General features: G+C 47.7%; 1 protein-coding gene across 2 annotated transcripts in view; it reads left to right on the top strand.

Annotated features, from left to right (window-relative positions):
- The window catches only part of DOCK1 (dedicator of cytokinesis 1), a 2,312,292-nt gene that overhangs the window by 1,637,540 nt on the left and 649,256 nt on the right, over positions 1-25,496 (top strand). For both annotated transcript variants that reach the window (XM_069611483.1, XM_069611484.1), the window contains exons 36-37: positions 6,693-6,733; positions 8,564-8,654. In XM_069611483.1, coding sequence (XP_069467584.1) covers positions 6,693-6,733; positions 8,564-8,654 — 132 coding nt within the window. The remainder of the gene's footprint in view (positions 1-6,692; positions 6,734-8,563; positions 8,655-25,496) is intronic.

The raw sequence follows: 25,496 nt of genomic DNA, 5'->3' as shown, positions 1-25,496 counted from the left end.
TTATCCAATCTCCTCACTTCGTTACCATATACAGATATAGTACCTATATAAAAAAGTTACCATCCTATAGCCAATAGAATTGCATGCAACATTTTAAGCGTTACACGTCAGTAATGACGAGTTTTCAGTATAAAAGATAATAATAATAATTTAGCATTTATATAGCGCTACGAACCCTCAGATATCTGAGCGCTGTTGTGGTGCTCATTTATCGACCTCGGAAGGATGAAAGGGTGAGTTTGGCCCTGTCGGGATTCGAACCTGCGTAGGCAGACTCTGCACGGATGTCAAAGCGCGCACTCTACTCGCTGTGCTATCGGACCGGCTACATGATGTGATAGATGTGTTTTTTGTCATTATTGATTCGATGCAAGAGTATTAATCTGCATCCCCATCCATCTCACAGGTGCTGCTACTCATCTTAAAGTGCTATTGGGCAACCCCCACCTTTATGGTCCGGTTGGGGTGCTAGTGCACAAGGCGCAGGGATGGGGTTTGTGGGGGGCGGGTCAGACCAGCAGAGAACATAGTTCCACTACTTATTATTGTACACTTCGACCACTGCCTAGCAGGGCCAGGTGCGCTGCTCTCAAAAAGCTTCAATTATGGCAGGGCAGCACCTTGCGACGGTCAAGATTTCCCTACCGGATTCAGGAATGGGTAGCACCCGGTGTACTTTACTCCTTGGCATTGTGAGCACACAGGCCAAGGTTCACTCAAAGGATGTGATCACACAGCTGACACAGCTTCATGGACCCCAGATGGACACACACTGGGTCTCCTGCTGCACTGCCTGCACCTGCGCACTGACACCGAGGCCCCTTTTATAAATTGGTGTCATGACGAGGTCATGACTGATGCTCTTAAATTGGCAATACATGTATGTTAAAGGAGCTACACCACACACACACCACTGACTGGCAGAGACTAATGGGAGTTGTAGGGCACAATATCTGCAGGGGGACAGCTGTTTTCCCTAGAGGGACATTGCCTGGTAATAAAAGCATGGCGAAGTTGCACCTCCACTGCCTTTGAAGTGCAGTGCCATAGCTGCACCATGGACGAGTGTCTTATTTTGTGTGTGTTGCTTTATTCTGTAGCTGACAAATTCCTGTACACGAATTATGATCGCACATAGTATATTGAAACACTGTAACATGTAATTCTACTGTTAAATACAATCGTCGTGTGACGTTGTGTACATCTGCTTGTTAGGTCATCCTTGAAACGGTTGCTTTTCGTGAGTTACATAACGTTAGTGCCTGGCAGAGTGCTTTCTCCAGGGCCTCTGACATCTCGCTAAATCGGCGTGTCTTCAGGCGAGCCTGGTTTTTCTTTTCGGTATTGAACTGTAGAGATGTCGCGAGAGCGCCCGCTCTCGCGAGATCTCGAGCGTAACGAAGCCCCGCCCCCGCGCGCTACGCGCGCATTACGGGACGAGCGGAGGACGCAAGAGGAGCGTCTCCCCGGGCTCCTCCGAGCACGGGAAATCAAGAGGACTTGCGAACCACCCGACACTGCACTCGCAGCCCCATATGTTGTTGGCCACGTTGGCCTTTTGTTAGAGCACCACTGCTAGGGTTATTTGTAAGAACCACCCATGTTTATGCAATAAAGCCTGTTTGGACAACCCGCAGCTTCCTGCCTCCTGAGATTCATTATACTACATAAATTGGCGACGAGGACCTCCTGGAACCGCGCAGAAGCATGCAGGGAGCAACACCGCCACCACCCTTTTTACAGACGCCAGGTAGGCCTGCCATTCCCTGGCCACAATGGCAGCCCCTGTTTACAACGTATGTGGAGGCAATGGGGGGAGCAGGATTCACGGCGGCAAGACGCAGAGCCATGCTATTAAACGCCCTTGGGGTAGAAGGACAAAGAATATTCGAGGGCCTGGCGCTGATAGAGGTAGAAGACGACGATGATGATGTGTTCAAGGAGGCTGTCAGAAGAATAGAAAAGAGGTTCGCCAGTAAGGAAAACACAGTGCTCCACAGGATTCGGTTTTATACGCGGAAACAAGAACCGTCTGAACCTGTCGACGATTATATCACGAAATTGAGAGAACTGGCAGCTTTATGCAACTTCGGCACGAATGCAGAAAATCAGATATGCGACATGCTAATAGTCCACACCAACAGCCGGAAAGTTCAAGACAAATACATCATGGAAAAAGAAGTACAGTTAGAGAAAGCAGTGGAAATAGCCAGAGCGGTGGAAGAAACAGCAGGAAGAAGAAAAGAGTTTGCAGGTACCCAAAGTTCCCCTGAGGTACAAGCAGTAGGTTTCCGTCCTAGAAAGGAAAAGTTCATTCCAGATTCAAGAGAAGGGAGAACCAACAAGAAAGAACCCCTCAAGTGCCATAGGTGCACCAGCACAAAGCACCTAGCGTTCGACAGAGAGTGCCCAGCCAGAGACAAAGAATGCACAGTATGCAAGCGCATAGGACATTTCTCAATAGTGTGCAGATGGCGAAATAAGAAAGTCACAAGTCTGACCTCAGAACGCATGGCAGAAAGGGATTCCTCGTCGGAGGAAGAAGGAAGGCCCACCGTAATCATGGTGAACAGTACTAGAGCCAGGAGAGAGAAGCCACACTGCATGATCAAGATCGACGGCAGAGAGACAAGGGTCATGGCAGACTCCGGCTCGGACCTTACCATCCTACCCCTACAAACATACAAAGATATGCTCGGGAAAGAAAAAGTAAAAGTACTCACCACGAAACACAAGCCGACGGTTTTCGGTGGAGCATCAGTTGAACTACTAGGCTACATCAACGCCAAAGTCGAATTTAAAGGGAGGGAAACTTACACCAGAATATACTTCAGCCACGAAGGGCCTCCAGTGCTAGGGTGGGATGACCAAGACAAATTGAAGATCAGACTCGACCCCAGCACAGAAGAGCAAGTCCTATCCATAGGCGTGAGGAGTGAAACCGTAGTCAAGAGCGATTACCCAGCACTGTTCTCGGAGGAGCCGGGCCACATCAAAGGTTTTCTACACAAAATTGTCCTCAAAAGAAATGCCATCCCTGTAAAACACCGAGTGAGGCCAGTACCAGCCACAGCGAGAGACACCCTCAAACAACAATTGGACAAAATGAAGAATGAAGGGGTGATAGAAGAGATTGAAGCGTCCGAATGGCTGAGCCCAGTCGTTCTCATAAAGAAACCACAATCGCAAGAATTAAGAGTATGTATAGACTTGCGCAGCTTAAACTTGGAAGTCGTCACAGACAGTTATCCACTTCCAAGCATAAATGAACTCATACTTTTGATGAAAGAAGCCAATATCTTCTCAAAACTAGATATGCGTAACGCATATCACCAAATCCAGCTCCATGAAGAATCAAAATCTCTCACGGCATTCATCACCCCGTTCGGCACATTTCAATTTACCAAAATGCCCTTCGGATTATCATCAGCTGCCTCAGCGTTTCAGCGCATGATGGATGCCCTCTTTCGAAAAGTCAAAAATGTGGTCTACTTCCAAGATGACATATTGGTGTATGCAGGTGATAAACCGACACACGATGCCACTCTCAAACTAGTGCTCAACAAGTTACAAGAAGCGGGAGTCCGCCTACGATACGAGAAATGTTCTTTTGGAGTAAAAGAAGTCGAGTACCTGGGATACAAAATTTCAGAAAAGGGCATCAGCCCCAAACAGAACCTTATGCAAGCCATCATCAAAGCACCCAATCCCACCAACAAGGAAGAGGTGAGATCATTCTTAGGCTTAGCAGAATATTACGCAAAATTCATACCCAAATTTTCTGAGACCACGTCACCTCTACGGGATCTTCTCAAGAAAGGGTCCGAATTCCTGTGGCAGGAACCCCAAAAGGCGGCAATAGACACCATAAAACAGCACATTATGGAAGCCCCGTGCCTTCAACCGTTCAATCCCAAGTGGGAAACAGTCATCACCACTGATGCCAGTGCGTATGGACTGGGAGCAGTACTTACGCAGAGGAGGGGTGACACCGAGCATGTGGTGGCCTTTGCATCGAAGGCGCTATCTGAAGCAGAGCAGAACTACTCCACCATCGAAAAAGAGATGCTAGCATGTGCATGGGCAGTGGAGCACTTCAGGACTTATGTGTGGGGCACCAAGTTCAAGCTGGTGACAGATCACAAACCACTCATCCATATGCTCAGTCCCGGAGGCACCAAAGCTTCCACTCCCAGACTAGCTCGTATTGCCGCGAAATTACAAGAATATACATTCGAAATCCACCACATATCTGGCTGGAAAAACTCGCAGGCTGACTGCATGTCGAGATTACCGGAAAACAAAGAAAAGGCTGCCCCGTTTCTACAAGGGGAGTGCATTGTTGCTTCCATCTCGGACATAAGAATGCCAGAATATCTGGAACTCAGTGAAAAGCACTGGCAAGAAGAAGAAGGGAAAGACCCAACCATGTCCGCCATTCGTAAATGGATCAAAGAAGGCTGGCCAGATGAAAGGGTGCTACCCGAGGGCATGAGGCCATATTGGAAAGTACAAGAAGAGTTGTCCGAAACACAAGGGATAATCATGAAGTCGGATCAAATCGTCCCCCCCACAGGAATGAGACGCACAATTCTATGCAGGGCTCATGCGGGGCATTTGGGAAACACGATGACTCGCCGCAGAGTCAGGGAAGCATATTGGTGGCCATCCATGGACCAGGAGATTCGCTCCATGATAGAGCGATGCCACGAGTGTTTAAACAGCGACAAAAGATTGAAGATTCGCCAAGCACCTCTCATACCCACCGAGATACCGGAAACAGTATGGTCCAAAGTGGGCATAGACTTTATCGGACCCCTGGAAGCGATGTCAGCAGAACACAAATACGGAATTGTACTAGTCGACTACCTATCCAAGTGGGTGGAAGCAGAGTTTGTTCCAAACATAACTACAGAAACGGTTATAGAGGTGCTTACCGAAATTTTTCAAAGGGAAGGGCTCCCCAATGAAGTAGTCACGGACAATGGGGTGCAACTAGTTTCTAGAGACATGGAGGAGTTTCTCAAAAAGAACCACATCAAGCAAAAAAAGGCGGCCCTGTATCACCCTCAAGCAAATGGACTCGTGGAAAGGGCGAACAGGTTCATTAAAGGGGCCATCCAACTTGCAATGGCCTCGGGCATGGACCCCCTCAAGACTACAAAGGAAGCCATAGCAGCACATAGACTCACTCCGAATGGCATTACCCATGTATCCCCATTCAAAATGTTGAGAGGGAGGAGTGCGGCATCAACACTTATCCCGCCTTGGCTGTCTAAAATAAGAATAGATGAAGAGGTAGATATGGCAGACGTAGTATGGCGCATTACAAGAAACAAGTCACGCATGAAATTGTGGAGTGACAGAAGAAGGAGAACGAAGCAAGCGCCCAGCATCGAAAGAGGGGACTGGGTCAAAATCAAACTACCAAGAAAAGATCAAGACACAGGTTCCCGGTATAGTCAACCCATACAAGTTACTCATAAAGGGACAAATCACGTCCGCACAGAAGACGGGCGCGCGTGGAACTTCGAAAGAGTAGCTTTGTATCAACGCAGACAAGAAAGACTTAAGACTCCAGAAACCCCACGCACTGAAGCAGAAATGGAGGATGTGGGGAATGAAGAACCAGAACCAGGGAGAAGCGATGGAGAGAGAGAAGAATCAGAGAATCAACCGGAAGAACCCTATGTAAGCCCCGAACCGGTTCCGCAGGGACCTTGCCCGGGAACCAGTGAGAGGCCCAGAAGGGAGCATAAAAGACCGGTAAGATTCAATGACTTTGTGTTACAGTGACCCCTCTCCCATTGTGATAAAGGGAGGTGTGTAGAGATGTCGCGAGAGCGCCCGCTCTCGCGAGATCTCGAGCGTAACGAAGCCCCGCCCCCGCGCGCTACGCGCGCATTACGGGACGAGCGGAGGACGCAAGAGGAGCGTCTCCCCGGGCTCCTCCGAGCACGGGAAATCAAGAGGACTTGCGAACCACCCGACACTGCACTCGCAGCCCCATATGTTGTTGGCCACGTTGGCCTTTTGTTAGAGCACCACTGCTAGGGTTATTTGTAAGAACCACCCATGTTTATGCAATAAAGCCTGTTTGGACAACCCGCAGCTTCCTGCCTCCTGAGATTCATTATACTACATGAACCGTGGCACTTTATCTCTGCCCTGGTTTTTCTTTTCGGTATTGAACCGTGGCACTTTATCTCTGCCTTGTCTCAAGGCCAGCGGCATTCAAGCATTGCGTGGCCTGACATGAAACGCCGCCCCTGCTTGCAGAGGGCGGTGCAGACATCTAGCTTCATCATGGGGGAAGGGCGATTACTAAAGTAAGATTGAAGATTTACAATCCACAGTCCAGCAGCTACTTGCACATGATGTGTTCTTTGCATATTACCTCGTTTAAGCTGAAGACGGTTAATGGCGTGTGAATCGCAAATGCTAGCACCTCATTTCTGACAGCAGTCTTCTCTCAGGCGCCTAACCTTTGCCGCGAAGCTGCCGCCCTCACAGTGAGGCAACGGCGGCGCTTTTGCCGTTGAAGTTTGTACCCGAGCACCTAATACAAATGCCATGACAAACTTTGGGACTGTTGTGATGACGTGCTGGGAATCTGAATGCGAACTTCGTATACAGTCTTGGCTCCATCTCTCTGTCATGTCTTTAACATGGGTGATTTCTTTTTATTTCAGAACTTCTACAAAGAAATCGAACGAGAAGAAATGTATATAAGGTTCGTAAAAGGAACGTTTGCCTTTTCTTTCCCCGGACTGTCAAGGAGAGCAGGTTTGGATGCTTGCAGGGACTAGACTAATGTGCACGGTGTGCTAAAATAAATGCGCCTTGCATGCCGGTGCATCTTCTGTGATATTAAAGGGAAACTTTTAAAAGTGTAAATATCCATTCTGCCCGATTCCAGTCCACGCTCCACAGCATTTGGGCTTCCATTACAATAAAATATACGAAATTGCCGAAACGCGTTATTAAATACAGATCCGCTTTCCAGTGCTCAGGCTTAAATCAAGCAGAAAATTGGGCACCCATTTTTCTGAATCTATTTTCAGTGCCATAATGTCACCGTTTACAACGGGGCTTGCTGGCGGTTCGCTGTGACCTGAATCTCTGGGCCCCGCTTGTCAGCGTCGCATGATATCTGGGAGAGGAATTTTTTTGACATGCTTGTCGTAAAAGCAGGGCCTCGAAGTATGACCAACAAGCATTGACCAAGCCAACATTTGTGGCTTGTGTTTAGGCATGGGATAAGCATTTGCCAGGCAGTGCTATACTGGTACTTCCTGCCAGGGCTGTACTGGTATTGACTGGACTTAAGTGCTCCACTCTGTAAACAGGGCCGACGTTAGGCATGGGCGACCCGGGCGGTTGCCCAGGATGCCTTATAAGCCCCGCTGACATGCCAGCTCAGGGGAGTCTTTCAAGGATCCCCGGAGCTGGCGTGGTGAAGGTGCCCTATTGAAATGATCAACTCCCCAATCAAAGCACAGGAGCGGGGCGCATTTAATTTCAATATGGTACCGCTGCTGCACCAGCATCGGGCAGCATTTAAAATGCTGCCCCATACTGGTTTGGCACACTGCTTAGCAGAGCAACCCCAAATGTGATGTCCACACTCTCCCACCAGCCTTTATGGGAGGGGCGGTGACCGGGGAGAGGGGGAGCTGCCACATTTTGTTTCGTTTCTTTGACCTGGACGCTGTCAGAGCTAAGGTCGGCCCTGTCTGTAAATGCACCCCATCTTATTTGAAGTGAGGCAGTGTTAAAAAAAAGAAAAACAAAAAAAAAGTTTGTGTGAAATGCTGCCAGATGTCTCTTGAAGAGAAGACTTCTTTCAACATATAGCTTTTTCCAGCACCTAGCCTACAGACAGGGGAGTGCAGGCGAACGCACGCGATGCTGGAGCTGCTGCAAAACACTTTAAATACTTTTGTGAATTATGCTTGCATCTTTCTGGAATGCTGCTGCCATTTCCAGGTCACACACCCTGCCTGCAAATTCCAACTACACAAAGCCCGCTGCCTGGGCAGAGGCGCTGCTTTGCATCCGGCTGCCGTCAACAGAGGGCAGGATGTTTCTCCCTCACTTGCGTGCACTGTCTACGCCTGCGAGCGAGGAACACTTGGTGAACTGGTCACCTAGTTTGGGATCTCTTTTTTATTAAACACTACCAACTACAGTAAAGGATCAAATTATGTCGAGTTTGCAATGCGGCAAAAACAGTAAAAACGCGTGTTTTCCCCTTATTTTCTCCTTTTGTAAGAAAACACGGAAGTAGCAGCAAACATGCAAAATAGATTCAATCTCATTTTTGCCCCAAAATCTACTTAAAATGCTCCCAAATCATATCATAGGGAAAGATATTTGGCTAGAAATATAAGCGCTTTACTTTTTAGAAGTTGATGGCAAAACCTTGAGAAACCGCCTACCGTTATCGTTTTGTTTGCTTCAGCCCCACGCATGCGTAGATAAGCAACACGTGAATTTGGAATAATAACGCTCTGATCAGCTAACGTCATCCTGGTTTTTATCCTCTGCTTTTTTGCCTCAGGTATTTGTACAAACTGTGTGACCTGCACAAAGAGTGTGATAACTACACAGAGGCTGCCTACACTCTGCTCCTGCACGCCAAACTGCTCAAGGTAATGACATGTGGCTTCCTGGTCCTGTAGTCTAGGCTTGCAGTCGGTAATCGAAACGTTTTTATAGAATGCAAATATGTAAAACACACTCCCTCTTTCTCTCTGTGTCCCTGACACCACCCCCGCCCCCCCCTTCCTCGGCTCACATCCCTATATTTCTCTTTTAGAGGTATTTGACTTGTCTGACAATTACGCATGACCAGCTTTTAAAAAAATACTGCCACTGATTGAATGAAACATAAGTTGATATTGCAATACACAATGACCTTTACTTGTTAATGTTCTGCGGGTGGAATTGTAAAGTATAAATATGTTTGCTTCTTTAGGCCTGTGTGAAACACTTATCGTTCAGAATGCATTTGAAAGAAAATTACCTTCAAGGTGGACTTTCTGCTTAAAAAGAAAAATGAAATTAGCCATGTTTTTGCTGGTAACTACTTCTAAGATTGCATGTTACCCCATTTAATTGGAGCTATCCATACACATCCTAAAAAGATGTATGTACATTAAAAACATCGACTGATCTATAAAAAATTGCAAGGTTTGTTTATTTTTTGTTGAAGAAAGCAAATTGGTACTAAGCAATCTTGAAAGGCCAATACTATTATTATTTTAATTTTTTATTTGTGTAGAGTTCAAAACGGAACCTTTTTAAAAATGATTCCAATAAATATAACAGTACTGTACATTTGAATAAAAGAAAAAGAAACATTTGAATACAATTTTGAAAATCACAAAACTTTGTACAACACTTGGTACATACATTCAAAAACAACTGAAAGGTTCCCGGCTCCCCGAAGTTATAATGATAATAGACCACACCTTAAATCGATTGATTTAGATACCTTTCAATTTGACGCAATAGGCAGTAAAGTGCTAGGTGCAAAGATTCAGAATTGGAGTTTAGACCATAGCACCAAAACTCAGAGGTCTTAATCGATTCATAGTCGTATATAAAATGGCCTAGAATAGTCCCATAGAGAGAACCGAACATTGCACATTCCGTAAACACGTGTTTTGCTGTTTCAAGTGCGCATGGGCAGCGACAAATTCTGCAAAACCTACATTCACAGGGAAGCTTTAATTGCAGCCCCAAATCAACTAATAAAGGAAATTGATTAATAAGCAGTCAAAAATCAGGGTTCCCACTCCTGGTCTAGGGCTTTTCAACAAATAGATTTGAGGCTTTAAGAGTTTGTGAGTGACGTTTACAACATGTATGTGACTCGGAAGGCTGGGCAAATGCGTATAATTCTTTGTCCAATACAGGATTCGGCCTTTTTCTTGAAAATGCCTCTCACAATTTCGTAACCCAGTGTTGCATCCCATAAAATGGAGCACTCTAGATTCGAGAAAAAAGCCTTGTTGAGTTCTACAAAATTCATGACCCTGGACCTGGGCTCAGATCTAGACTTTTCACCAAGTTTGGCAAGCACTGGACATTTAGGGTCCACGAGATTTTTAATGTACAATTCGCCTCTTTTCTTGAGGTTTTGACTGCTCAAAGAGACTAAGCTTAATTCCAACCTTAAATACTCTGTGGGAGTGAAGGAGGCAATTTTAATATTTTCTGTCAAAAGCAACCTTCAAGGCAGTCCACCCACATTAGATATCTCAGAACAATCTCCTCCATCCCATAAAAGATTGCTGGGCAAAAACACTGTTTGTAAAAAAAATTAAAACTCCTTCCGCTGTAAAGCCTGATGTTTGGTGACCAAAATTATTGAACATATAAGTTAATTGTCCAGCCTTTCTACATTTTGACCTTTTAAAAATGTTTAAGTATGTTTATTGGTATTTCTCATATTGCAACAAGATTGTTTGCATTTCTACATATGCAACATTTTTACTTATAGTGGTCTCTCAATACCCTTTCCCACCCCAACTCCCAAACTATAACTTTAAGCACGGTATGTAATATTTTCAAGGATCTAAACCATTCGGGTCATTGGGATCTCAGTTCAGGTGAGGAGTACATGCTATTTTCATTTGTCTATTTTATTGGTCTCTAGTGAACGTTAAACTGGGGTTCCTGGTTTTGAAGGGGTTTGTCATCTGGCGAGGTGAACAGATCTTGTACAAGTGTATAACCCGTTATTATGTCCTCTGAGTTTTCCCTTCTGCCTGTTTGCAGTGCTTCGTGCCATACTGCTGTCTCTGCCATGGTCCATCTTTTCAAGTCGTTACCCCACATTTCTATCTTCGGCCTTTCTCTGGCCTTTCATGTCATTGCTATTCTTCTCTTGGCAAGCACCCAGGCGAGGTCTATCATTTTTCTCACCGCTCTCTCTCCTGGGGTATTTATATATCCCATGAAGGCATGGTTCTGCTGTCCATTCCTGACCCCCTATTCCTCCCTTTTTCAATCATGTTTCTATTTCCTGCAAGTATTCACAGGATATTAGGCAGGACCAGAACATATGTCCCATAGTATCGCTTTCTTCTCCGCATTTTGTGCATACCTTTATCCCCGCCCCCGGGAATTGCAATATTTTCTGGGGTGTCATGAAATGTGTAGTATAAGGTCAATTTAAGCATAGCATTTCCCAAGACACTCTTAGGGTATAGCACTGCTTTTCACCAATCTTCTTTTGTAAATTCCTTTCTCACCTCTAGTTCCCATGTTTGTTTCCCTCTGTTTAGATCTTTAGGTATTCCTTGTAACAGACCTTGGTATGTTCTGGAAATCATGTGTCCTCCCTCTGACACATCGTATAGCAGTTCCTGAGTCGGGTTTTCGTCTTCTAGATCTGGGCAGGCTGGCCATGTATTTCTTAGTGCGCGTGTTAGTCTGGTGTATGTTATGAATTGCCCTTTGTGTAGTTCGTGTGTTTCTACCAGATCTTTGAATATCTGTAGTTTCCCTGCGAGATAGAGATCTCCTATGCTTATTATCCCCTTTTCTTCCCAGTACTTTCTGCTGTGAATTAAGTGTTCCCCGTTGCCTCCGCGTAGGGCTGCCAGTGGAATCTGGGGGGGTAGGGCTCTTGCACCTTCAGTATCTTTCTGGTTCTGAACAATATTGGTCTGCCTAATTGAAGAAGTGTTGCAGGGTCGGCATTTCTGTTTTTCTTCAGCCACAATGCTTCTTGCGAAAGGAAGGGGCTATGTTGGGGCTCATCAGTACATGGTTTGTTGTTTCCGAGTCTGCTAGCCATCCTGCTACATGTTGGAGTTGGCCTTCTAGGTAATAGAGTTCAAAGTGTGGGAGACGTACCCCGCCCTCTGTGTAATCTCTGCATAGGACGTCAAGTGCGATTCTCCTTCTACCATTTCCCCATATGAAGCCGTCTAGTGTCGAGTTTATGTCTCTGAAGAAGGCTCTTTGTATGAGGTATGGTACGGTTGTGAAATGATACAGTTGGCTGGGGAGGGCTATCATTTTTTTTACCCATTATCAAAAGGGTCAATTTTCCCCAGCATTTAATAGAAGCCTCTAGACCTAGTTTTGCTTTTACTGTATTCTGTGTATCAGTGTCTCTGTTGTGGCATTAATTTATTCCTATGTATCAGAAGGAGTGGACTTTCCATTGGAGTCCTAGATGTGGGAGTTGATCTTTCACGATCCCTATCCATCCTGCGAGGCGTAAGAGGCAGGATTTTTTGTCTTGCTAATCGAGATTCCCGATAGCATTCCAGAGTTCTCCAATACTTCCAGATATGTCTCTAGGTTGTCTTCTGGGTGTCTTATGTAAAGCAGTATGTCATCTGCGTATAGGGATATCACATGTAGTGACCCATCTACTCATAGCCCTGTGTCTTTAAGTGTTTTCCTCATATGTATTGCCAGGGTTCTAAGGCCAGAATGTATAGTAGGGGTGACAAGGGACAGCCCTTTTTGGTTCTTCTGTGAATCAAGAACTGGACCGAGATGTGTTTGCCAGTGCACACTCTTGCCGTTGGGCTTGAATAAAGCATGCATATCCGTCTCATGAACCTGTTTCCTATGCGGTATTGTTCCAGGGATGCGAACAGCCATTTCCATCTAACGGAATTGAATGCTTTAACAGAGTCCAAGGCCACTACCGCACAGCCTTCTGGCCAGTTACGTGTTCTGTCTATCACCACCTGGAGTCTTCTCAGGTTTTCTGTTGTGGCCCTGCCCGGGACGTAGCCCGTTTGGTCAGGATGTATCAGTGTTGTGACTACATTCTTAAGTCTCTCTGCGAGTACCGCTGTGAGGATTTTGGTGTCCTGGTTTATTAGCTCTATCAGTCTGTAGGATTCGCATAGCTTCCTATCTTTACATGGCTTTAGGATCAGGAGTATGACCGTTTGTTCCATACTGTCTGGTAGTTTCCCTTCCTCATATCCCTCTTCTAGCACTGGGAGTAGTTCTGGGGGCAATTAGATCTTTACATTCCTTATAGAACTCTGCTGGTAGGCCGTCGCCTCCTGGAGTTTTCCCAGCTGGTATTGTGGCTATTATCCCTTGTATCTCTTCTAATGTGATTGGCGTTTCTAGCATTGCCTTTTGATCCGCTGATACTACGGGCAGGCAATGTCTCCTAGGGTTTCTTTGATTTCTGTCTCTCTAGAGTCTGTGTTGTCCTCATAGAGATTGCGGTAGAAGGTTCTAAATGTCTTGTTGATCTCTTTCTGTGATCTCCAAGTTTCTCCGCATTCATCTGTTATCTCAACTATCTCTTCTCTAGTGTTTTTGTCCCTGGTCAGCCAAGCTAATAGTCTACCAGGTTTGTCACCTTGCCCTTGCAGTTATTCTGCATATTTTGCATAACTGTAGTTGCCCAATCTTTCCCAGTGATCTAGGCATTCTTGTCTGTGTGTTATGAGTGTTTTTTCTGCCTTTTTCCCCATGGCCTTGGACCCTTCCAGCTTTTTAATCTTAACTTCTGCACTCATTATTTGTCGTTCTAGGTCCTTTTGGACGCTTCCTCCTTTAGCTATGGCTGCACTCCACTTTGAAAGCATTCCACACTGTCCGCATTTCTGTAATGCTCCCTATGTTGTGGTCAAAATAATGGTACCACCGGCTGTCTTATGTCTTCCCTGAAAACACTATCTCGCTATGTTTCGACTCATAGTTTCCATGTGAGTATAGGGGTTGGATGGCTAGAGAGTATCCACTCCATTATCAGAGGCGAGGGGTCCGAGTGTTGTACCATCATATGAGGCTCCTACAATGTTTCCCAGCTGGTCTATCTCTTTGAAGACGTAATCTATTCTCGTGTATATCTTGTGTACAGTCGAGAAGAACGAGAATTCCTTCCTTTCCTGGTGTATTCACCTCCATATCTATTGGAGTTCTAGCTTCTTTGTTAGTGTGTTCAGAGCCTTAGCTGGGGTAAGGGGGTCTGGGTGCATTGTCTGATCTATCTAGGGCCAGGTCTATTGCACAATTGAAGTGTCCACCCCAAATCCAGACCATGCCCGTATAAGGGGTACGTTTGGTGTATAGAGTGCGGTAGAATGCTGCTGCATTGTGGTTGGGTGCATAAGTATTAATTAGGCAGACTTCCCTTTTGTCAAGAAAACCATGTACCAATATTAGTCTTCCTTCTGGGCCTGTGTGAGTATGTTGTGGGCGGAAAGGTACCGAAGTTGCTATCCAAATTAGTACCCCTCTGGAGTAGTTGAGTATACGGACCCAAAGCCCCCGCCCCTCCATTTTTCCGAGTATCTGGGACTGTTTTGCTGGAGTTAGGTGTGTCTCTTGTAGCAAAGCTATGTGGATTCCTTTGCAGCGCAGGTATGGCACCACTCTCTGCCTTTTGACATAGTTATTTAGGCCACATACATTCCATGTGGCTCTCTTGAGGATCTTAGCCATCTAGGTTACATCCTCTGATTCTCTGTTCCTCTCCTTCCCAGGGAGCTTTTTGCATTGTCTCTGCATCCTGTCGTGGTGAGTGGGCCTTTTCATGAGCTGGGTAGCGATTTGCAGTGTCCCTGTGAATGGAGTTTTCCCTCCTGTCCTGCACATTTTCAGTCCCACAGGGAACTGTTTTCATTGTCTTCTTCATGGTACCAACCCATTGGTTCCTGTTAAATTCCTTCTTATGTGGTTAGTTGGACCATGTTCTAGCTTAACCAAAATAACTGCAACTAAAACTCTAGTACAACTTCTAACCTGTTGCCCACCGGTGTAGATCCGTAGAGGCATAGCCACAATTTGTTCTCGAACCTCCGGATTCGGTGGCCGAGTACTGGGGAGTACTTTTCGTTCTTTGGAATGGAGGTGTGGAGTCGAGCTCCCGATCTCTTTGGGTGGGGGGGACCAGAGTCAGGAGTGGTGGTTCCCGGTTATTGTGCCCCTCCCGTTGGTCCTGGCTGGGGACTCGTCTGTCAGTGGAAGTTCCAAAGGTGCAAATGTGTGAGGTTCCCGCCTAATTTCTCTTTACATGGTCATGCTGGCGGTGATCTATTTATGATTCAGTCTCTTATCCTTCCATCTGTTGGGCCCGCTTGGGCCATCTTGATTTTCCAGCATCTGCTACATTTGTGAATCCATCCAGGTGTTTACTTGCTGTGGTGTCTCAAAGAAGAGAGATTTTCCTTTGTGTAGCACCTTCAGTTTTGCTGGGTAGAGGAGCATATATTTCATCCCCTGGCGTCTGAGGCTCTCTTTGGTTGGTACGAACTGAGCCCGTTTCCTTTGAGCCAGGATGGTGTAATCCAGATAAATTGCTAGAACTGCTGAGTCTCGTCGGATCTCACCGCCCGAACTGGAGTAGGCTAGGATCTTTTCTTTGTCTCGATAGTTAAGGATTTTTGCTACAATGGGCCGCGGAGGTGCTCCCTGGGGGGGTGGGGTTCCTCGTGAGTGCTCTATGGGCTCTTTCTAGCATGAATCCTTGCGACGGGCTCCTGGCCCTAGTTCCTGGAGGAGCATATTTTCAGACCTAGGTTCCGAATATTACTTCTCCTTGACCTTCCTTCTGCGTCTTCAACCCTGTCTTGTAGCATCCAGACTTTGGCCTGTGATCTGTAGTTCTTTGGTGGAGGATGAGGTCTCTTTTAATTTCTTTTCTGTATCACCCACTCCTCTGTCTAAGTTGCGCACATCTTTGCACAGGAGGCTCATATTGCTTTTTATTTCCCCTATGTGGGTTTCCATGGATGTTCGCATGGCTGCGATTGCCTCTAGGATCTTGTTGTCAGTGTCATTCTGCTGGGGGCTGTGTTCTCTACTTGGTAAATGGTACACAGGGTGTGTAGGGTCTGATTTGGGGTCAGTTTTCTTTGCATAGTATTCCAACATCGTCTGTTAGGCTGAGTGGCCATATTCCTCCTTCCTTCCGCATGTGGGATTAGTCCTTGTTTCTGTGTTGTTCTGGGAGTGTGATCTCTCTTGTGTATTCGGGTATTAGTGTCTCATATGGAGGAACTTGGTTCTGAATCCCTTCTCTGTTTTGTTTGCTGGCTCCGTGTGTAGACACCTTTTCCCTATTGCTGGGTGTTCTGACAGCAGATCACAGTATTCTTTCCATATTATTTGTTGGCCCCTTTTATTTGTGGGGGCCGTTTCCTGCTGCTGTGTGGTCTGATGGCAGTGCACTGTATTTTGTTGTGGGGTTTGATGAATTGGGAGCAGCTGCACGCCGAGGCTCCTCTCAGTGCCTTTTATCAGGCTTGTGTGGGCTTAGGTCAGTCCAGACACGGTCTCCTGTTGTCCGGATCTGGAATAAGGCAGGGTGGGAGCTGGCGTGTCTGTCTGCAGGTCGGGTGTAGCATTGTGCTGAGGTAGCCCGGGGAGAGGATTTCTCAGGCTACTGTGGCTGCCCGCTGCCCCATTTAGGTGAATGGAGGAGGAGGCACACTTTCTTCCGACCAAGCACTGGGCTGGGGCTCGTGTCACTGCACAGTCTGGTCCCTCACTTGCTGGGGCTTCCTTGCAATGATGCTGTGCGGTATGGAGCTAATATGCGCTCTTACCGATTCGTCTTCCGCAGTGAATGCTGGCTGTTCTCTCCTCTATCCCAACTTCGGGCGAGCTTCTCTGCGTACGGCTGCCTGTCGGGGGCTTCCGAACGTTCTACCTCACTGGTGGGTCACAGTCGCCATTTTACAGACATCCCTACCCTATCCGTCTCCTCTGATTACTTGACGTTCGGGGTGTAGAATCTTCCGAGAAAGCAGAGCTGAAGGCTCTTCTGGAGATCTTCTGTCTGGGATTGCTTTTATCTCAAGGAAGGCGATCTTTATTTTGCACGCAGGATCAGTATTGACAGGATCTGACGGGGAGCTCATTCAGGTTGCGTTCTGCTCAAATCGCAGCTAGCCATGCCCCCCACATTTTGTCAAACTATTCAAGAGTACCCAGGAGAGTTGTCATTTGGACACAATTGACTTTTTCTTGTTATCAGCATTATCTTAGACTTGACTAGATTTATTGTCAAATAGTTGGCGCGTGCATAGTCCACAAGTACATTTAACTTGTTCTTCTTTCCACGATAGGCATGATCCTAAAGCACCAGAGCGCCCGCGTATAATATGTGCAGAAGTCTAGCAGTTCTGCGCAACCTGTCCAATTTCCCAGGAGATGTCTCCAGACAACGCATCCCGAGCCCTACTGCAAAAGGTGCCCATTGTAGACGTTCTCATTGGCATGGATATTGTGGCAATCCTGGAATCTTCCCGATATAAAAACAAATGCATATTGTTGATCCTAGACTATGCTAACTGATATCTGGAGGCTTTTCATTGAGTTGCAACATAAGTAAAGCTCTCCTCAAGGTGCTCATACCATATTTTATCAATTGGGCATCCTGGTGGAAATCTTGACTGGCCAGGACTATAGTTTCATGTCAAAGCAGATTGGAGACATGAAAGACCTGGTGAACATCAAGATCATTAGGACTTTGATCTATCATCCCCAGACCGATGGCCTGGAATAACATTTTTAAAAGATCTTGAAGTGAATTCTGGGAAGTTTGGTTGCCGAAGATTGAAGAAACTGGGACGGTTTGATGCATATGGCCCTATTTGCGATCAGGAAAAGAACACAATAACTCACTGGCTTCTCTCCATTCAGACTGGTATATGGCCGCCAAGACCTCTGTAATATTCTGGATATCATGCAGGAAGAGTGGGAGGGGACCAGGAAGCTGAAAGACCAGCAACCACCCGATGGGACAGAATACCAGAGAGCATATGGACATGGGTAAGGAGTCTGCTCCAAGCCCATCTGCAGGATGTCTAAGCTCGACAGGCCTACAACTAAGATTCAAAACCGTTTACTTTCCACTATGGGGACAAGGCGATGGCCCTACCTTCAACAGCTCAGAACAAACTTGTGGCCTGATGGCGTTGACCCTACGTTGCCACTGAGGGTTTATCACACCTCACCTACAGGCTTCAACAAGCCGATAGACAGAAGCCCTCACAGCTGTTTTATGTGAACACATTAAAGGCATAGAGCCAGAACATCTCCTAGTTCTCTATTCTAACAATTTCAGGGAGACTCCTCAACCAGTCGGGAGGACAGGTCCAGGAGGATAGCTCAGGGGCAATGTGTTTGTCTTGGAAGCACAGCAGCACAAAGCAACACAGGTTCAAATCATGGTCCTGCTCTTGGAGACTGAGCTCTGGTATTAGGCACATTATAGAAGATTAATTAATGAATCTAACTCTATGGGGATACCCTGTCACCAGGTCTCCACACCAACAGTCACCAAGAATTATTTAGATTGCTAAAGAGATACCCAGATGTATTTTCTACAAAGCCACTAAGAGTAAGGGGCGTGAAACACAAAATCCAAACGCCCCCAAGGAGAGTCACAACACTAAATCCATATCGGTTACCTGAGGCTCGAAAGAAGTCTGTAAGGGAATAATTAAGAATAATTAAAGAAAATGTTGCACCTCAGAGTATTTGAGAGGGACCATAGAGAATGCTCCTCGACAATCTTCCAGATCCTCAAACCATATAACACATAGAGATTCTGCATTGACTTCAGGTGGCTCAACAAGATATTGAAGTTCAATGCATACCTAATGCCTAGAATTGATGAGCAGGATAAAACCCTTGTAAGGGCGAGGGCCAGCTACACCTTGTACCTCACTAAGTGGACTGAATGGTGCCCCTAGATATAATACCACCTTCTTCACTCCTGAAGGCCTCTTCTACTTCACAATGCTCCTGTTGGGCCTCCCTGGGGGACCTGCTACCTTTGAGAGTTTGATGAATGAAGAATGGCAATTTAAGAAAAATCATGTTGGCTTTGCCCTTGTTCATGCCATAACACCATAAGAGAGTGTTCTTAAATGGCCATAGGGGCCTATGTTGGTGCAGCCAGCCTGGAAATATTTAAAACATGTCCTGACTGGCTGCGCCAATGTAAGTCATTATAGGAACACTTATGTTAGTTTTACTCTTGATGCCAATAGAAAAGGTAAAACATGCCATGCCATAGTAAGAAAACATGTCTAGACTGTCGGCACCATGGTAGGGCAGCATGACTATGTAAGAACACTCCTGTTAACTTTACCCTTAAAACCATGAAAAGAAAACATGTTGTAGGGTGCTTTTCAAATGCTCTATCCACCTCCTGTAAGGACACTCATGATGGTGTCTTTGACCTTAAAGCAAATCTAAAATGCCATGCCTCGTCAAGAAAATCTGACCAGACTGGCTGCACCATGGTAGGACAGCATAGCTATGTAAGAACACTCATGTTGGCTTTACCCTTAATGCAAAAATGCAAAGCCACGATAAGAAAACATGTTATAGGCAGCTGTTCAAATGCTCCAGCCACCTCCTATAAGGACACGCGTGATGTCTTCAAACTTAATGAAAATCTAAAATTCCATGCCACAGTAAGAAATGTCAGCTCCATAAATGCCCTCCCCCAATATCTGATAGCACTAATAGTGTTGAATTTGCCCTTAACGCCAGTATAAAATTCCATGGCATAGTAATAAAAAACATTTCCTGCTGGCACGATAAATGCCCCCTACGTTATACAAATGCTCCTAATGTTGGATTTGTACTTAAAACCAATATAAAAATTCCATACCATGTTAAGAAATGTAAGGAAAGTATGGTATCGAACAGTGAAGACAGACACAGTTCACAGTTCACTGGTGTTTATTGAACTTCAATGGGTTGGTTGGACACCAATCTAAACCAAAATCTAAGGATGGGAGAAAACTACGACCAACAAATAAAAAGAACGCTTCCCATCCCCAGGCTTTCAGCACAGGGTAAGGCGGCACGTTCGAGCTTCGCACACACTCTGGCTTCTCGGCCACGAGGATACAGTTCAAAGCATGGACATCAAGGCCTTCTGCCAAAGCCTCTTTTTTCAATAACAGTCTCTTACTTCAGAGGGTCTGTTGTAACAAACAAATCTCAAAGTTCCATTGCGATCAGAATTTTCACATGCACAAGTTCTCGCTTTCAATGTTCATCATGGGTCTCCCTCCTTCGGGCTGAGACCCCCTTTTTTTTTTTTTTTTAATAATTCTGTTTATTTCGTTTTAGTAACACAACAACAAAACAGGCATGAGACAAAGGCATACAATCGATCATGATAGTAAGGCAGTTTTTCAAAGAGGCAGAGGGAACCCAGTGGGCCGAGGGCCATCAGACATTCGTTGGGTATGGCAGGTAACCAATGTTAACAATAGTGCATTTCTATTCCCCTCGGTACATTTCAGTTAGCGTCTAGCCATTTACCCCATATTTTCTGGAATTTGCGGGGGCACCCCCGTGCGTTATAAATCCGGCGTTCCAGGGCCGCACATCTGTCCAACTCATTGCACCATCGGTTCACAGATAGGGGGTCGGCAGAGCCCCAGCTAGCCGCAATCAGTCTTTTGACTGTCCCAAATGCCAATGCCAGAAATATTCTATCATGTATTGAGAGGTCCACTTCACCTCGGATTCCCAGCAGCATCATTTTGGGGTCCCTGGGTATCGGTGTCGCCAGGGTGGCAGAAATCGTGTTGGTACAGCTCTCCCAGAAGACCTGTAAGACTCGGCAGTCCCATAACATATGGTAGAAGGTGGCCGGTTCTGTTTTGCACCTGAGGCACGTCCCATCTTCCAGTCCACCCCATCTGACCATGGCAGTGCGTGAATAGTATGTGCGGTGGAGGATCCTCAGTTGTATATGCCTGAGTTTAGAATCAATACCTATTTCTCTAGGGGACATTAGTGCCTCTGCCCAGTCCTCTGGTTCCATGTGACCTATATCCCTTTCCCATTTTTCTTTGAGCCCATCTAGCTGCGCCGCTCCGAAGGAGTTAAGGGCTTGATAGAGCGTGGAGGTGACCTTGGAGGCAATGCGTTGCGGAAGGATGTTGGTTTCAATGGGGGTACAGGGGGGTATGGTCGTCGTGTCAGGGAATTGGGTGCGGATGGCGTGGGTCATTTGCGCATGTCGAAACCGGTCCATAGGTGCGAGGTCGAAGCGCTCTTGCATGGCCTCAAAGTCAAGGAGATGGCCTTCCTGTACCACATGTGCTAGTGTATGTATCCCTTTCGCGCACCAGTGATCGAAGGGGCCCATCTTCACTATTTCTGGGAGGAGTGCGTTGTGCCATAGGGGTTGGGATAGTGTTGGTTTACTTTTCCAGCCTATCAGTTTGTGCGCGTCCCGCCAGGCCCGGCAAATGTGACGTGTCATTTTGGGTAAGGACGGGGGTTGGTCGTGGGTGGCGTAGAGGGTCTGTAGTGGGGTTAGTGGGGTCATGGTCTCCATTTCTAGGCGGATGTGGGGGAGTGTGGGGTCAGCATGTATCCAGTCGTTTACCACCCCGATCTGGGCTGCAAGGTAATAGGTGCGAGTGCATGGTAGACCAATGCCTCCCTCCCACACTGATCGCTGCAGCGTCTCCAGGGCGATCCTGGATTGTTTCCCTCCCCACAGCAGTGTGCGAAGGCGTCTGTCAATGAGTGCGAAGGTGTCCCGGGGGATTATGTGGGGGGCGTTTTGGGGAGGGTCAGCATTTTGAACAGTGCCGCTCTGCCCAATAGCGATAGTGGGAGTGATTGCCAGTGGGAGGTGTCTCTATTGAATCGGTCGATTATTGGTTGTAGATTGAGTTTTAGGAACCCACCTAGTGACGGGTCGAGTCTTATGCCCAGGTATTTGAGTTCTCTAATGGAGATATGATATGGGCAGGTTTCCGGGATCGCAGACTCGCCACCCTGGATCGGGAAGTAAATGGTTTTGGTTTCGTTCACCTTGAGGCCTGCGAAGCGCTGGTATTCCCTGAGGATACGGGAGACAATCGGGCAGGAAGTGCGTGGGTTACTTAGGTATATGAGGAGGTCGTCCGCATAAAGGGATAGTCGGTCCTCTCCCCCCCCCCGGCCAGGCGAACCCTGTCCAAGTAGTGTTGGTCCTAAGCTCGATTGCGAGAGGTTCTATGGCCAATAGAAAGAGCAGCGGGGAGAGGGGGCACCCCTGTCTCGTACCCCGACCCAGAGGAAATGATTGAGAAGACCTGCCGTTCACCCTTACCGTGGCCTCTGGGTGTGCATACAGGAGTTTGACCCACGATATGAACGTTTGTCCCAGGTTCATTCGAGACATGACTGCCCACAAGGCTTCCCAGCCCACGGAATCAAATGCTTTTTCGAAGTCCACTGCCAGGAGGGCCAATGGGGCTGGTATTTCTTTGGCTCTACTCAACGCCAATTGAACTCTGCGCAGGTTCATGCGGGTGGATTTGTTGGGCATGAATCCGCATTGGTCGGGGTGAATCAGGGTCTCAATAACCCGCAGCAGTCTATTGGCCAGTGTTCTTGCAAGGACCTTGGCTTCGCCGTTAATCAAGGATATTGGACGATAGGAGGCACATTCCTCCGGGGGTTTCCCGGGCTTATGTATGACGACTATGAATGCCTTCCTGAGGTCCGGGGGGAGTGCCCCTAGCTCCATGCTGCGTAGAAACATGCGGTGCATGTGGGCTGGCAGTGAACCGCCGAGGCATTTCCATGTTTCTGTAGGGAACCCGTTGGGGCCCGGGGTCTTCCCAGGTTGGAGCTGTGCGAGTGCCTCTTGTACCTCAGTTACAGTGATTTCGGCGTTCAGGAGGTCTGTTTGGCGCTGGGAGAGCTTCGGGATCTCGAGCCGGTCGAGGTAGGATGTGGGTTCGGGAGGCAGGTGTTCGGCCGGTGGGGTATAGAGTTTCTCATAATAGGCGGCAAATGTTGCAACAATGTCCGAGTCGTCTGTGAGAAGTGTTCCGTCTGGAGATTCAATCGCCCGCACATGTCCCCTGGTCTGGTCGCGCCGTTCCAGCCAGGCCAGTGTCTTATTTGCCTTGTCTCCTCGTTCGTAAATTTGGCTCCGGACTAACTGATGGGCTGTCCGTGCATTGTCTAGCGCCAGGTTGCTAAGGGCCACTTGTGCGGTGATCAAATCCTCCTTAGCTTCTTGGGTGGAGTGTTCCAGGGTTTGTTGTTCGCACTCCAGGACGCGCTCTTCTGCCTCTTTGATCTTTCGGGTTCGTCTTCGTTGGTAGGCTGAAACTTCCGAGATAACTTCCCCGCGGAGGACCGTCTTATATGCCTCCCAGAGCGAGATCGGGCAATCCACTGATCCTTCGTTGATTTCGAAGTATTCTGTTGTCTTCTTCTCCAGTTCCTCCGCTATTTCGGGGAGACGTAGGTGGTATGTGTTCAGGCGCCAATTACGGTCCGGACCACGGCAAGAGTTCTTCATAGACAGTAGGAGCGGAGAGTGGTCGGAAATACCTCTGGCGAGGAAGTCAGCGTCAAGAAGCCTGTGACTTACATTGCGGGGGATGAAGGCATAGTCGATTCGGGAGAATGACTTGTGGACACCTGAGAAGAAGGAGAACCCAGCCTCATTTTTGTGGAGCGCGCGCCATGCATCTGTCATACCCAGAGCTTCGGCGAACATGGCGAGTGATGTGGGGGCGAGACAGGAACCTGACCTCCTGTGAGATCTGTCGATCGTAGTGTTCATCACTTCATTAAAGTCCCCGCCAATCACCCATACGTCGGCCACATCTTCAAGCAGCCGGCTCTGTAGCTCGGAGAGTAGCTCTTTCGTCTGTGAGGGGGGGGCGTAGACTGCAGCGAGGCCCCATTTCTCGCCCCAAATATCGGCCAGTATCATGACATACCGGCCCCGGGGGTCGATCTTGACCTTCCTGACCTGCAGGGGGACTCGCTTGTGAACCAGGATCATCGTGCCCCTAGCTCCTGTTGTGAATCCAGCCTGGTAGGTGTGAGAGTAGTTGGATTTTTTGAAGAAGTTTGCGCTCGTGCCTAGCAAGTGTGTTTCATTTAGTAGGGCAATATCAGGTGAGTAGCGGTTAAGGTACTGGAGCACCAGTCTTCGCTTTATGCTGGAGCCGAGGCCGTTGACATTCCAGGAGAGCACAGTCACCTTGTTGGAGTTCATTCTCTCTGCGTGGGGTGCTTATCTGGATATCTGGGAGGATCAATGGTAGTCCTGTACGCTTGAGATTTGTGCAACGCTATGCTTTCGGGGGGGATGCCCGAAGGTCTTCTCGTGTTGGTATATCTCCTGCCTGGATGATGATCGTGTCTGTGATCTTGCCCATAGCCAATACCTGGCTCCCTTGCCAGTGCTTCTATGTGTCGTATCCTCTTATTTCTTGTTTTGTTTTCTTTACGAACTTTGAACTCCCCCCCCACCCTGTACTTCCCCCCCCCAACTGGGAGCACCTGTCGCCCAAACATTAAACTTATAACTTTATAAACTTCTTCGGGATAACCCGGGTGTGGTAACGCACGCTCAGCCTTAGGGGGCGGCGGCCGCTAAGTGAGCATTTCCACTCCACTAATCTGCAGTTTGGGCCCTACAGTACAGGGTATTCATCCTTTTCCCGCCGGGGTCCTTGACGCGTCGTCGTCTGCTTCAGACGGGGAGCGAGGGGGCGAGGGTCTCCCAGGTCTGGGTCGCTGCGTGGGTGGGCCCGATGGCCCACGTCTCCCGTTGGGTTCCGTGAGGACGTGAGTTTCAAGCCAGTCCCATGCATCTTTGGGGTTGTAAAACAAGTGTGTAGCGCCCTCATACTGGACTTTTAGTAATGCCGGGAAGAAGAGGGCATATTTGATGGATAGTGACTGGAGCTTCCTCTTAACGGAGTCGAAAGACTGACGGGCTTTTTGAACTTCTTTCGTGTAGTCAGGATAAAAGCCAACCTTGTAGCCGTTGTATGTGATCGGGCCCATGGCCCTTGCCATTTGTAGGATCGCATCTCGGTCGCGGTAATTCAGTAGGCGTGCGATCATTGTTCTGGGTGGGGCGCCCGGGATAGGCCGGCCGGTGGGGACTCTGTGTGCTCTTTCCACAGAGAAGAATTTGGATAGCTTCTTCGGGGCAAAGATATGAGTGAGCCAATCTTCCAGGAAGAGTTCTGCACTGGGGCCTTCCTCTTTCTCCGGTATACCGAGGATCCTGAGATTATTGCGTCGCGCCCTCCCCTCACTGTCTTCGGCGCGGTTTTCCAGTTGGGTCACCTTTTGGGCAATTGCAGTGAGCTGTTGTTCCATGCGGCAGATCGCATCTTCATTGCTGGACACCCTCTGTTCTGCTTCACCCACTCTGGTCGACAAGTTGCGGAGGTCTTGGCGTATAAGGGACACCTCCGAGGTTAAGCCGCCCATTTTAAGTTCCAAGGACGTCCTCGAGTCCCCAATCGCTTTCATAAGGTCTGACAAAGAGATAGGAGGGTCGCTGAGTTCTCCAGGGTTATTTTCTTCTTCTAGGGGTTGAGGCTCGCGCTGGGGAGGGGCCCCCACGGTGTAGAGATCCATCTTGCTCTGTAGCGTTTGCCTCCTGGTTTTCTCCTTTCCCATGTTGTGATTGGGTTCCGTGTAGTAGGGGGGGTCTAGGTGTTCCCCCTCGGGGCGGGCGATTGCGTATCGGT

Source organism: Ambystoma mexicanum, chromosome 8 (assembly GCF_040938575.1).
Source record: "Ambystoma mexicanum isolate Mex_15411 chromosome 8, UKY_AmexF1_1, whole genome shotgun sequence".
In the NCBI taxonomy this organism is placed as follows: Eukaryota; Metazoa; Chordata; class Amphibia; order Caudata; family Ambystomatidae; genus Ambystoma; species Ambystoma mexicanum.
This window is presented reverse-complemented; position numbering and strand designations above follow the sequence as displayed.